Below are 15139 nucleotides of genomic sequence, written 5' to 3'. Positions count from 1 at the left end.
GATAAATGGGGAGGTAGATCATGACATAGCACCTGGCTCGCCAACAGTGCAGCATTTGAACCTGTTCCCACAGAAGAAAAAAATACCTAAATACTTGTGTGCCATATTTTATACAAAGTTTTCTGGATACTTTCTTACAAAGTGAAGGTGAAGCCAGAATATTCCTTGATTTTTGGATAAAACGTAACTCTCATCTATATGACTAAATTAAGCTCAAGGGCAAACCTTTAGAAAAATGTTGTTCCAAGTTCCTTCAGTCAAGGACCTCAATTACTTATCTGTAAATTAAAATAAAGGTGTCTTTCACACACAGATATAAAAATTTTGGAATGCAAGATAAGAGGCTGTATTAACACACTGAACTTGTTTGCAAGGCATCCAACTCTTTCTTTCCCTCCCTCTTTTGCACACAGAAACACATGTATTGTACATGTAGGTATGACTATAACTCACATGGTTCATTCTACTGATCTCAAACAGCTTGACAGAAAGTAAGTGTTTTTGAATCTGTTGTATAGTAACCATATTGCATAGCGGTTCTTCTTAAGGCAAATTAAATGCATTCAATTTTTTTTATTACAACCCCTATTTTGTTACCTATATGATTATCATATTTCATTCTATTTGTGTAATGCACAGTTCAGCCAGAGGTGATTACTGAGGATTACACTGAGCTGTTTCTAGCCCCTGCTCTGTGCTTACATGATGTGCTTTGGTACTGAAATACTGATTAAACCCATACATAGAGGCTGCATGTGTGAATACATTCTCAGTACAAGTTATTTGGTTTTTCCTGTTTTGTAAGAGCCAAACCTGAACAGGTTTAAAAGGACAGTTAATACTAGTGAGTTCCTCCTTTGGGAGTGTGCATAGCCAACAGGATACAAAGCCTCTCTGTATACACAACTTTCATAGCAAAGACATAGGGGAAAGGCATATCAGGTTTTTATAGCACAAGGCACTATTAGTTAATCTTGGTGAAGAGAAAGCCTCAAAACCACTTTCACAATTTCTTTGGTAATATTTCACAAAATTGTGCTTCTACTAGGAGTACAGTGAGAAATGTTGCTTGGACAAAATTGATTTGATCCTCAAATGTTCAAGACAGGAGCAGCTGTAGCTACAAGTGAGCACAGTGTTTTTCTTTCTAAGTGTGACTATGGGTGTTAACTCACCAGCTCTGACCTATGCAGGTGATGACAACAACAACACAGCCTCACAGGCTTTTGTTCTTTAACTGTTTCATCACGCTCTGAGGTGTAATGCAGTAATTCATTAGTACACCAGATTTAATCTTGTCTGATGAGGATGCAATCTAAACTTGACTTAATTTGACTAATAATACACTCAATTATTCATACACTACTGAAAGAGGTTCTCGCAATTATTTGTCATGATACGAAATCAGTATTAACCATATACTGTACATCTGAGGTATATTCACATACATTATTGTAGAGTGTGATTCACAGATGGAAAACCTGCATTTTGTGTGTTTGTCAGTTTATTACAATTCAAAATAAAGTCCTGTTGTTGTGCTTTCAAACATAATCAATATAAATAAAACTAAAACAGCTGTCTAGTGTTAGGCTGTGCATTAAACAACCTGCCAATCAATCTGTGAGTGATAGAATACCTTGCCTTTAGCCCTTATAAAATATCACAGCGTTCTCATGCACACATATTTGAAAATATGTAGGTAAATGTGGGCAATATCAATACAGAAGAAAATCCAATGTATTATAAAAATAAAAATATCTTTAATAGTTACTTTGATTTTCTTTTACAAACACTTAGCATGTTTTCACAGACACATTAAAAATTGCATGATTATTTAAAGGAGGGTGATGAATGTAACTTGGAACAGTTTTATGACAAAGAGGTTTGGACACAATTCATATTGTTCAATGAGATGAAAATATATTACTCTTTGCTATACCGAAATGGCATTTAAAGGTTTTAGGTACATACATGATCAGTAACTACTGTGAACCTTCACAGAAAGTAGGACCTGGTTACTAACCATGGCTCTCAGACATCATACAGAATTTGATAAGAAAAATGTTCTACTCAAGGTCCACTTCCTAGCTTTTTCCAGAGCTTTCAACTTCATCTAACAGTATATCACTCATATATCAATGTATATATCATGGAATGCATATCACTATATTAAAGCTGAGATAAAGATTGAAAGCTCTGGAAAAAGTAGTGGACATTTAGTTACGTTTGTTTGTGGGCAAACTTTAGTTTCAGAAATGGATTATCATGCTCACCATGCAGAATGCTTTGATAAGACATTCATGCATAGTGTGTGAGCATTTATACAACACAGCTATAGAATTTGTTGTGTATTGACACAGTGAGTTCTTCAAATATAACAGGATTAATATGCATCAAATAAATTAAGTAATTATTATTTAAATATGAATATAGCTAAACATGTATGTATCACTTCTCCATGATATTTGTAATTGTGCAGGGTAGTGTAAAGAGATCAAAATCTTCTGAAACAATAATGATGAAAGAAACATTTTTGTTGTGCCTTGAACTGTCTTTTGTCCTTACATGCAATGCAAAAGTTTTATATAAAGTTGTAAAACATTTTTACAGTATTTACATAGGACCATAGATTGAGTGAATCTTAAATGAGTTGCTCTAATGACTTTGTAATAAAGCTGGTATTACTTTGACACCAAGACTAATTTATCCCTTACTTTGGTTTTCTGACACTTCACATCATCTTCACAGTATCATAATTCATAGATATTATAAAAAAGTAGAATAGTGAGTGATACTGTCTGCTCTTTTTAGTGATAGGAACTCATGGAATATATGTCAGATCACAATATTTGGAGTAATAACAATCATATGACAAAAACAAAAAGAGCAACTTCATGTAAGAACTACACTTCTCACAGTGAGTTTTGTAAACATTCATGTAAACAGTAGTGGTTTTGGATGTGTGGACAACTGAATATCAGATGTTTGAGATCTGCCTGAGCTTTCTGTTCACAGCCTGCATTGAGTCATTCTTCATTTTTAAAGGTATCTCAACTTCTGACCTTTGCTTTCGATGCTTTTTAAATCTCTTACAGCATATGTAAGATGTCAGTGTAACAACCAAGAAAAACAGTCCCAGACTTGTCACTGAAAGAGCAATGATGACAGGCTGACAGGGGAACAACTCGTACCTCTCAGGCCCCTCTCTCATCTGGCCAATGTACCAGGGTCTTTCCTCTACCTCAACGTCAGCCTCTCTGGTCAGCAGACTTTGGATGTAACTCTCGTTGCTCACTGTTTCATTGACAAAGAAGTTAACCATAACTGTTGAGTAAAGCGGTTCAGGCTGACCGTGATCACTGACCTTCACCAGGAGGCTGTAGAGGCCTCGGTTGCTGAGCTCCCTCTTTAACGTGATATTTCCTGTTTCTGGGTCAATGGCAAATGACCCTGGCTCGCCACCTTTCCTCTTAATGATACTATAGGCGATCACAGCATTCATGCCTGTATCCTTATCCACAGCATAAACCTCTGTGATTGATGTTCCAGGTAGTGTACTGGGCAGTACTAGCATGTAGGACTGATTGGACTGAGGGAAGAGGACAATAGGTGGGTTGTCATTTACATCCAACAACAGGACGGTCACCATAGTAACACAGGAAAGTGCAGGTTCCCCACCATCAACAGCCTCAATCCAGAGTTGGTATGTCCCTTGTTGCTCACGGTCCAATGATGTCTTAGCCCTCAGTGCCCCTCTGCCTGTGTCAATCATGAAGATGTCACTGCCATTGAGGATGGAAAGGGCCACCCAACCATTTTCTCCAACATCAGCATCTGTCACAGAGAGGACCCCAATCTCACCGTAACCTGGGAAGTTTTCTGGCACGAAGAACGTGAAGTCCTTATTGATGAAGCGTGGACTGTTGTCATTGCGGTCTTGCACGGTCACCATCACAGTTGCAATCGACTCCCTCCTGGGTATTCCCTGGTCCACTGCTCTCACAATGAACCGATATGTCTCTTTCTCCTCACGGTCTAGCGATGTGGCCACAGTCAAGACACCTGTCATACGATCCACAACAAAGATCCCAGGGGCGTCACCGCCAAGGAGGTATATGACTTCCCCACGGCTTTCACTGTCCTGGTCTGTGGCTTGGAGCTGGGTCAGAAAGGTATTAGGTGGATTGTTCTCCTCCACAGATATTTTCACGAAAGACTGCTCAAACACTGGTGCGTTATCATTCTCATCCAATACCTGCACCTTGAGGAAGGTCTTGATGACAAGCTGTCGAGTATTTTTAGCAACCACAATTAGCTCATACTCCTGTGTCTTCTCATAGTCCAAGGGTTCTGTAGTCTCCAGTAGGTATTCATTCTTGAACAGCTGATAGGGGCTAAGCCTGAAGGGACCAGTCCCTTCCAAATGGCAGTGCACCTTTTGATTCATATCAATGTTTTTGATAGTAAAAAAAGCTATTGGAGAAAACGCTGGCTCAGACTCCTTTATTGTCACCACCCCATCCTTTTCTGGTGCAATGTACCGGGGTATGACAGCTGGGGGTCCGGTAACAACTTTGATGATATGGACAGTAACAGTGGCAACAGCAGGGATACAACCAGGTCCATTGGCCAGAATAGTAAGTTTGTAAAATGTGGCTGTGCCAGTGTCTATTTTCCCTGCTAGCTTGATGACTCCTGTGATTCTGTCCAAATGGAACAAGCTTCTGGTGTCCCTTGGCACACGTTCACTGTAAGCATAGCTGATCTGAGCATTAGCTCCAAGGTCAGGGTCAAAAGCATGCAGACGTGCCAAATGTACCCCTTTGGTGGTATTCCCATGAAGAGTGACATTAATTTGTGACTCTCTGAATTGGGGACAGTTATCATTCACATCTGTGATGACAATTTTTAAAGTAGCTGCGCCGAGTAGAGGAGGGGTTCCTCCATCCTCTGCAATTATATCTGTAATATATTCAGCCTGAGTCTCTCTGTCCAAAGTTTCTGTCACAATGAGAAAGGGTGTCAGCTCACCCCCCTCATTCTCTTCAACATCCAGTGTGAACATGCCAAAGTCATTAACAAGCCAGTAGGTCTGCACACCGTGAAGACCCAGGTCTGGGTCAACAGCAGACTGCTCCACTGCATAACGAGCATTAATGGGTGTGTTTTCTGGGACAAACATGCAGATCTCATCCACGGGGAACTTTGGCCTGTTGTCATTTACGTCCTCAATAAAAATCTTAACTTTGATGAGCTGAAAGTACCGCTGAGGCAAAACAAACACATCCAATGAGAGGACACATCGCTGTCCCTCCGAGTTATCAGGACAGAGGGTCTCCCTGTCAATCTCTGTAGCAGATGCGTAAAGCTCCCCAGTGGTATTATTTAGGGTCACATATTGCTCACTGACCTTCTTTTGCGGAAGATTGAATAAAAAGGGGGGGTCAACAGAGAAATCCAAATTTAAGTCTACTCCAATGGCCCCTATGAAGGTCCCCCTGGGTAATCCCTCCTTTATCTTATAGATGAGCTCCTTTGCTTGGCTGAAATTTGCAAAACAGGAAAGAGGGCTGGTGTAAAGCAAGAGGATGCACAATCCCTGTAATACAAGATAATTAAAGATAATAAAGTTTAATAAAAGTTACATAATATAATGAGATTTGCAAACTGAGGTTTTCCTGGTGTAAACTATTATATTCAGTTTATGCATTAGTAATTATATTAGCAGTTGCAGAACTCTTTAGACAACTACAAAAATTATTTGAACTCTAATCATTACACTTAACTCCCTTCATGACAATCATTTTAGCCACTCAATCAATGAAACTAGATTTATTAAGATTTTAAAGTTAATTTGAGTTAAAGTCATAAAAAGGACACAAAAATGAAAACAGTATAGTGTAGATGACAAGGGGTCATGTCACATCTTAGCCATAATAAAAGTATTAACAGTATCCCAAAAGGTAGTTTTGTTATAGTTAATTTTGTCTGTAAAGTGCATTATCATAAAACTTACCCAAATTCCTCCTCTTTTGCTAAGGCTGGGGTGTCTGCTGTTGAACATGTTTATGTCCTAGTCCAGCACTTTCCACTCATAGCAGGAAGAGTGACAGCTTAAGTAACCTGGGCATTTTGAGTGTTGAGCAGCGCAGACCTCTGCTGAGTGCTATGTCTTTTTGCTATCTGACTTGAACAAGTCATTCATCCCAGTGCTGGCTCAGGACACTCCCACAATATGCAAATCACCCCCCCATGCAAACCAATGAGAGTCGCTGGCCACAGGGAAATCTACTCCAGTTCACAGATTCCTTTTTAATGCATGCTATCAAAGGACACCGAAACAACACCTGCACTTTCTACACACACACACACACACACACACACACACACACACACACACACACACACACATACACACACACACACACACACACACATTGTCACTGGCAGCTGCATTCCTTGTATTCCTGTGAAAGCAAATGATTACTAACTAAGCTTATGATGACACAGGAGACTAACCAAAATGTAAAATATCCACAGCCTACTAATTACTTTAATCCAGCATTATTTAAAAAAAATAAATCACTACAAATAAAGAGAAAAACTGCACAGAATGAAGTTTAGCAAAGTGTAATTACTTAATGATGATGCATAATGTTTCTTACAACTCCGGAACTTTTATATATTTTATTATTTTATTAACTTTATCCATAGATAGATTCTTTAATTTAATGTTTAGCCTTTACGTATGTGCTGCATATGTATGAAATCAATGCAAAAAGCATGAAAATACCATACACAAAGCCAGCAGAGAGGTGATCTTGGCATTATAAGTGGTGCTATGGTCTGATTCTGGATTGAGCCTTTAACTAAATCAACCCCCTAATCCTCATGTGTTCTAAATGCCAGGCCAGCTGTTTGCTGGGATTGGAAGCATACTGCGCAGAGAAATTGAGTGATTGAAGTTCTCTGGAAAAGGTCAGATTGAGACAGTCACACACACTCATTTTATATCATACTGCATTAGGACTTTGCTGCCATTCCTCATCATAATTGTCTGGTAGATGGACAATATTGGGACCTAAACATCATGCATTTCCTTTGTTACTTGATAACATTATAGAAATAGACCAAATTCCTGGGAGTTTTATGAGGCACTGCACTGTATTCAGTATATTTCAGTGACATACAGTATATTATGAATCATCTACAAATCCATCTTTGTAGATCCAGAGTTTTTTGGCCTACGTGCTGAGCTAAGAAATATTCCTGTAAACACAGACTGTTGGCACTTTGGCCTGGGAGGCTTTGAAGCGTGGGAAAGCAGCATATCAAGGAAATGAGAGTCATTTGAGAGCTGCCTTGAGGTGCAGACAGTCTGAGGTGTTCAGCTATTGATCATTAGTCCAGAGCAGTTACCCTAGATTATGCAACAGAAAAAAATTTAGCTTCATAAGAACAATTTACTTGTCTGAAAAAAATAGCTGATGGAAAATACTCTCTTAATCCAATCCAATCAAAGTCAAATTTCAGATTTGGTGGGGATCAGTAGAGCTTGTTTAAATACAACATATTAAAAATACAGCATATTTTGACATTGTGTTTGAAAGTGATGCATCCCACAGCATTTAATTTTTTTACAGACTAAATATCCTCCCTTTCTCAATTGATCTCGGACCATAAGAATAAAATTATGCCACAATATGTTTAGTGTTTTATCATTATGAGCCGAGATTATGTCATCAGAATTAACACTGTTACTTCGCATTCAACTAAATAAAGAAATAATACTCCATCACAAATGGGGGCAGTACCATATCTTCCAATTACCGTGTCTTGTAAATTGCAGAAAATCTCAGAATCCTGCAGGACTTTCAAATGCTCCTGCATATGTATGTGAGTATGGTGTTTAATACGATTTGTTAAATGTCTCAAAATTGAAGAAGAGGAAATTATCTCATGCTGCAAATTTATTGAAACGAGCCACTGCATTACAAAAAGAGCATGTCTGAGACACCATTCAAACGTGTCATATGTTGACTTTACATTATTTACTTTGTAGCATATGCATTACAAGGAGCTGTAACACAAAGGCCAGTGATGTTATGTGTCTGTCAACCTGATACTGTGACCTCTGTGTCTTTTAGTTCCCCCTAGTCCCCAGTTGACTCGATATCAACTCATCAGCTCACAACTCGTCTTAATATGACAGGGGCAAGGGAGATTTTGTAATTTGTAAAAGTAATGTTCTCTGACTGCATCTCACTATTATATTGCAGATACATGAATCATCTTAGTGGGACAGCCGATATGTTCATTTTATATGACTGCAGTGTTCTGGTTTCAAATCTGGCCTATGACCTTTGTTTCATGTCATAACAATTTCTTTATGTTCACTTTTCTGTCACTCCCCATTTATCTTAGAAAGAACAAAAGACTTAAAATAGTCTGGAAAATCTAAGAGGTCTTTAAATACTTTTTGTACCTTTTACATCCTCTGCCACATGTGTGCTCTTTCTTGTAATGAATAGCTCTACAACAAATGTAACAGTGCGTGTAAATGTCTAAATTGTAGTACTACAAATGTTGAATGAGGACAAGAGGCAGTATTACTTTGGTCTTGATTACATCATTTGCTGCTCTGAATTTGTGTGAGATGAGGCTGGGTAATCTCTGCCCAGATTTCCTAACAGATGTCCTGTTAACCTTGGTCTTTTCTTTTAATCAAAGTGCTGCTAATCTATCTTGATAGCTACAAGACAGTTCCATGGCTGTTAAGTAAGATGGATATTTGACCACAGAAAACTATCGTTTGAGGATATACAGTGGCTTGCAAACTTTAGTTTGGAATCTGTAGAATCATCTGTGCAACAGCCAACCATTTGCCATTTTTAAAATTGGACAAAATATGTTTTACATTGCCGATCTGTACCAGAAGTAGCTCTCCAAAAATAACATCTTGTGTGCATTTGAACAAACATACTAATTGGAAACAACATAAAAATTAAAAACAGGACATTTATAATATTCATTAATGAATAAAGTTTCTGTTTGGGCCCTAATATATTGTATATCACATTGTTTTGACTTGTCCTAATCAGTCTGCTTTTGGGCCTATCAGTGTAATTGTAATACTTCAGAATAGTGTAAAGCTGCATTATTCCCTAAATGTAAAAAGTCTGATGTGTGATATATTGTATGTGACATCCACACAGTTACAAATGAACCAAACAGTCCAAAAACATTGCACTCTCCTTAGACTGTAATTTTGAAAATGCCAAAACCAGAAGCCAGTAAATTTAGTTAGTTATTGAGCCAGCTGGAATGCTGATTCTATAGTATTATACAGTTCCAGAAATATGCATCACAGCTGTGTCATAATGAAATGTCTGTAGAATTGCCTCTTGGCAAATCAATGCACTGCAGTCAGAAATACTTGTTTTATAACATATCAAACCTGCATTTCCTGTTTATCACAAAACAATAATTGCTGCAAATTGAACACAGATTTCAGTTTAATGGACTACCACACAACGCAGTCTTCAGTGAGTCTATTGAACATGGCAGGATTTTCATTCAATCCTCATATATTATGTCAGTCAGAGTTTAGAATGGTCCACGGGACTGCTTCACTTTTCAGTACCTGGATGCATAATAGGCAATATTTGCATATAGATATTCTCTGTTGACAAAATCCCAGTATTGAATTTTGGTACCAAGATGGGCTCTGAGGATATAAGACAATAAATAACCTATCCTCTTTCTTTATTTCTGTCTTGGAACAACATTTTCCAGCCCAGTGCACTCTAGTGTGCATCAGCCACACTGCAGCTGCATCCTTCAGTCTCAAGGGACGACGGAGTAGCCATCACCAAGCAGTGGCAGAAAGGACGAGTAGATTTTTTATTAGTTCTGCCTTTTGCAAAAATATATTTTTTTTATTAACTTTTCTTTGTGTAAAGTGTGTACTGGTTTACTTTAATCTGTCAGCCATGGGTGTTCTTGCTCTGTCACTGCCATCTACTGGTTAAATTGACATGAAAATTACACAAGTAATGTTTCAGTCACACATATACAGTATACAGTGCAGTACCAGTGTGTGAAATTAATGGTTCAGACTAGTAATAAAGCTTTATTTTCTTTCCTGTTTCTAGTTGCATCCAAAATGCTATTTGGGACTAAATCTACAGTTTTGTTTTCACTGGCCTTTGTTCTGCAGCAGGATTGGATTAGTACAAATGTGAGAGTTGAGTCCAGGGCTGAAAACTTGTAATAGTACTTATTCCAGATAAGTAGATGATTTGTCATTTTTCCTGTGGAGACCCAATTTTCTCAAAGTGGGAAAGGTATAAAGGAAAAATGCTTAAAAATGTCTCAGTGGCTTGCCATCATGGAACCAATTTCTGTGTAAAATGGAGCTGTCCTAACATAATATTATACTACACAATTTCTGAACCCCAAAGGTCTATTTCTATTAACTGAAAAAATACTCTCCCTTTTTTCCTCTCCTCACACATCGCCTGCTGCTGCTCCACTGTTTTCTCCCTTTCTGCTCTTGTCAGCTGCTAAAGATGCATCCCGGCACGAATGTGAGAAAGCTCATCTGGAAGGGCGAGACAGAAACCAGGAGAGAGTATAAAATAACAGGAAAACCTTGTGAGCTTGTATTTGATAGGCAGACAGAGAGAAAGAGATGGTAGGATAGTACAAGAGTGTTAAACCTCTGTCTGGTGTGAGTGTGGCTTTTATGCCTCTGCAGGTGCAGGCTGGATATATCATTGAGAGCAGGTGCTGTGGTAGAATGTATGCCCCTCACAGCTGCAGCCAAGGAGATTACTGGCCAGGCTTCCCAGTAATGAAGTTTCTATCGATTGGCCCACCACAGATTCTTGTTTCTGCTTGCTAACAGTTTGACTATTTCAGAGCTTCAATTTGAGGTTTTTGAGTACATCAATTAAGGTATAAAATGGAGTTTCCAGGAGGCTACGAAGTGCTGGAAAATGATCATATACCCACTTCTTATACTACCATCACTCAAAACTTGAAGTCAAACTTTGCTTCATCAATTTTTGCTCTGCAATTACTCACAAGCAACACTTCACATGTACAGTTGTTCTTCTTCCTGTGTTTCTGTCACCGTCGATGTGAAAACATATCTGTGTGTTACAAGTAGTTTGAGGTGTAAAATCCATCACATCAAATATACAAGGTTAATTATAACACTGTACACATTCATAAAACCCCTGCAACTTTTACCATAAGGGGCAGAAAGAATGGCCTCACAATGGCCCTAACAAAACAAAACAGGTGTATAATAATGAACAAACAATTTACATGTACACACGCTACATATTTGAGTGCATAAGCCTCAATAAGTATTTTCGTATTAAATGTGAATTTATGTGGCAGTAATTATATTAATTTACCCCATGATTGTGCAGCAGGATTACTAAGGAGTGCTGTAGAAAATAATAACTATAAGAAAAAAATTTCAGACAAGGGTGGAATTTTCATTTCAACTAGGAGGCATCTACGGAGAACTGATCAATTATAATCATTGTCACCAAAGGTAATGTGTTCTTAATGGAACTTTATTCAACTTCTCATGTGGGTAATATGTGCATACACAGTAGGCTACATGTAGCCTTCCGGCACTTAACATGTCATTTTAGCTAAAATTCTACTGTCCCCAGCAGTGATGGACATCTGTAAAAAAAACTGACATTTTGTAGTGTGCATGTATAAATATAGGTTATACTAAATGTACTGATGGATGAACATGTGGCCGTTTAATGTTAGAAACACTCAGTAACACATTTTAGTGTACTGTTTATCTGTAAGGAGAGAGAGTAACATGTGTGACCAGGCAAGCTGCTATTGTTTCCTGCTATGGACAAGTTGAAATTCCACAGCCAATGAGCGCAACTCAATGGCTGCAAAAAAACAACATGGCGACTATAATATCAATAGGGCACTACACAAGCCAATGGGTGATGTCACGGTAGGTTTACACACTGATGTCACGGTAGGTTTACACACTCTCACTCTCACACTCTGCACTAAAGAGGTGTACAACCTCTTTAGTGCAAATATATAATCCAGCCAATAACGTGGCAGCAACACAATGCATAAAAGCATGCAGACAAGGTCAAGAGGTTCAGTTGGTGTTCAGAGCAAACATCTGAATAGGTAAAATATGTGATCTTTGAATGTGGAATGATTGCTGGTGCCAGATCGGGTGGTTTGAATGTCTCAGAAACTGCTGATCTCCTGGGATTGTCATGCACAACAGTCTTTCAAGTTTACAGAGAATGGTGTGAAAAACAACATCCAGTGAGTGGCGGTTCTGTGGGTGATAATGCCTTGTTAATAAAAAGAGAGGTCAGAGGAAGATGGTCAGGTTGGTTCGAGCTGACAGAAAAGGAATAGTAACTTAAATAGTCACAAATGACTAGTGTTATGAAGAGGAGCATCTTTGAATGCACATGCTGAAACCTGAAATAGATGGGCTACAGCAGAGGAAGGCCACACCATGTTCCACTCCTGTCAGCTAAGAACAGGACACTGAGGCTACAGTGGGCACAGGCTCACCAAAATGAGTAGTAGAAGACTTGAAAAATGTCATGCAGATGGTACAGTTAGAATTTGCTGTTAACCACAAGAATACATGGATCAACCCTGCCTTGTTTCAAAGGAACATACTAATGGTGTGGTGATCAATATCTTGGCCCCTAAATACAATTGAACATTGTTAAAATGCACCCTACCTAAATATTGTCACTGATCATGTACCTATAGCCACACTCTACTCATCTACTAATGACAACTCCCAGCAGGATAACATGCTATGTCACAAAGCACATGTCATCTCTAGCTGGTTCCACCAACATGACAGGGAGTTCAGTGTACTCCAATGGCCTCCAGAGTCAACAGATATCAATCCAATACAGCACCTTTGGGATTTAGTGGAATGGGAGATTTGTAGTATGAATGTGCAGCCGACAAATCTGCAGTGACTGCTTGATGCTATCATGTCAGCATGGACCAGTTTCCCTAAGGAATCCATGCCAGGAAGAATTTAGGCTGTTCTTGGGGGTAATAAAGTGGCCACTTAATACATGTTTTGTACAAATAAATATTTTTCCTAACTTAGCTGTTACAACATTTGGGGCCACAGAAATGTATCAAACATTCTTGTGCACCGACATCCATCTGCATGTGGACAAAATAGGCAAGGAAACCCTAAAACACAAAACAACCCTAAAAAAAAAGACCTTTAAAATGCACAGTCTCCTTAATGAAGAGCTTGTTGTGCTTGTGGAAATGTAAGCAGCTGAGAAAGATAAAGAATTGGGGCTAAAGTGGTGCTAAATGAGGCTGAACTTAAGTAAAAGGCTTGATTTAGCACTGTTGGTCTGTCACAAAAAAGTCTGTCACAAGTCCTTCACCAGAATAGAGGCTGGATAACCATCAGACAGTCAGGGATCAACACATTTCAGTGTGCATGGTGAGGAGTAATTAAAAACATTCACATATTCTCTAGCACAATAAGAAGTCTAATTTTATGAGTGAAAATGAGTGTTTGCATGGTTTACACGCAAAACTGGACGACAAAGGCCTCTGATTTTTAAGCAGCTGAACTATGAAGGACTTTTCAGCTGCGTCAGCTTTCACACAAAAAATTATTAGACATGGAGTTTAGTTGAGAACATCAGCTTGAGCCAGAATCATGAAAATTAACATGAAATGTGACTCTACTATGACTCTGTTATTTCAGTTTCCATACTGACTTTTTTTCTACTTCATGTTGTCATTTTGCCAGTGCGAACATGTGTACGGATGTCAAATATGATAGTATGCATGGTTTGGACGCTGTAACTTTTATGAAAGTTATGTGTCTCTATAGAATAATTACAGTGAAGATTCATAGGAACACTGAGTGCTAACGTTGAAATAAGGTGAATGAATTCACAAAGGATTGACTAAAAATACCAATTTAAATGTAAAAAAAACCATACATGTAGCTGTAAAATACAGTGTGATTGGTATGGTCAAAACAACCAACCTGATTAAAAACAGAACAAATTTTTGAAAATATTCACAATAACAACATTCAGAGTACTACAAACATTGCTCTTGGCAAATTTCCATATGTAACCTTTTAAAAAAATGTCTACACATAATTACATATGCAATTCCTTGTATCAGTGAAATTAGAGTGTATTGATGCTTGTATACAAACAAAACACAAATTCGAATGTTGAAATTAAGATATTTTATGTCTATAAGATAAAGTCTGTCTGGTCTGCCACACAGAGTCTGCACAAGTCTACTTTTGCTGGCTTTAGTGCAGAGAGTGATTTGTTGGTACTAGTTTTCACCTAGCGTGAAAGGATTGTGGGTTAATGGCTGCTCAGTGCTTTTGTGAAAGTATCCAAAGAAGGACAAAATGAAAGCTCCCGAGAGATAAAATGTGAAAGAATGTACTAACCAATGTAAACTATGCATGAGCACCCTGGGGCATCTGCATGAATGCTGTTTCAGATTTTGAAAGGTGGGTAAACAGCATGTATTTGCATTTAACCTCTACTCCCTCCTGCATTGGTTTCTGAATCAATGTTTTAAAGCTTAGATCTGAGGTTACTGTTTGCCACCATCACCTGATGATTGGGGGCAACATGAAATACTATTATAAAATCTGTGTCCAGACATTTTCAAACTCACCAGATATTCAAACCAGGGGTTTAACATCTTACCCTGCCAGTCTCACATGATGGTACATCTGTTAATGTAACAACTCCCACATGATTTCAATAAGGTCTCTTCTTGTGACTGTAACAGAACAAGATCCCAGTAACGATGATTTGACGAAGTTGAAATTACAGCTCATGTTTGCCCTCATTTTGCCACAAGCATCCATTACATAGGACACAAATGTGAAACTATTATGAATTATCACAATTTGAACTGTTTCACACCCGTATCAAACCTCTCCTCACATGAAGGCGCAGTCAGTGACTCACTATATGAGTGAGTCACCAAAATACCAAAAGTGCACAGATGAGAACCGAGTGTGTGCCTCTTAGCTGGAGCACAGCCCCACCCCACCATGTGCTGTGACACTCATGGAGGTGAGATA

At 38.5% G+C, this 15139-nt stretch overlaps 1 protein-coding gene across 1 annotated transcript; it reads right to left on the bottom strand.

The window, feature by feature from the left end:
* Positions 1-1740: 1740 nt before the first annotated feature.
* On the bottom strand, positions 1741-6169 carry LOC127351088 (protocadherin-20). The gene is made up of 2 exons (XM_051378263.1): positions 6017-6169; positions 1741-5599 (listed from the first exon to the last, which is right to left on the bottom strand). The coding sequence occupies exons 1-2, from the start codon at positions 6062-6064 to the stop codon at positions 2978-2980; spliced, it is 2670 nt and encodes an 889-aa protein (XP_051234223.1). The 5' UTR covers positions 6065-6169; the 3' UTR covers positions 1741-2977.
* Between the last annotated feature and the right edge of the window lie 8970 nt (positions 6170-15139).

This window comes from Dicentrarchus labrax, unplaced genomic scaffold (assembly GCF_905237075.1).
Source record: "Dicentrarchus labrax unplaced genomic scaffold, dlabrax2021, whole genome shotgun sequence".
NCBI lineage: Eukaryota > Metazoa > Chordata > Actinopteri > Moronidae > Dicentrarchus > Dicentrarchus labrax.
The sequence above is the reverse complement of the archived record's forward strand: the minus strand, read 5'-3'. Positions and strand labels throughout refer to the sequence as shown.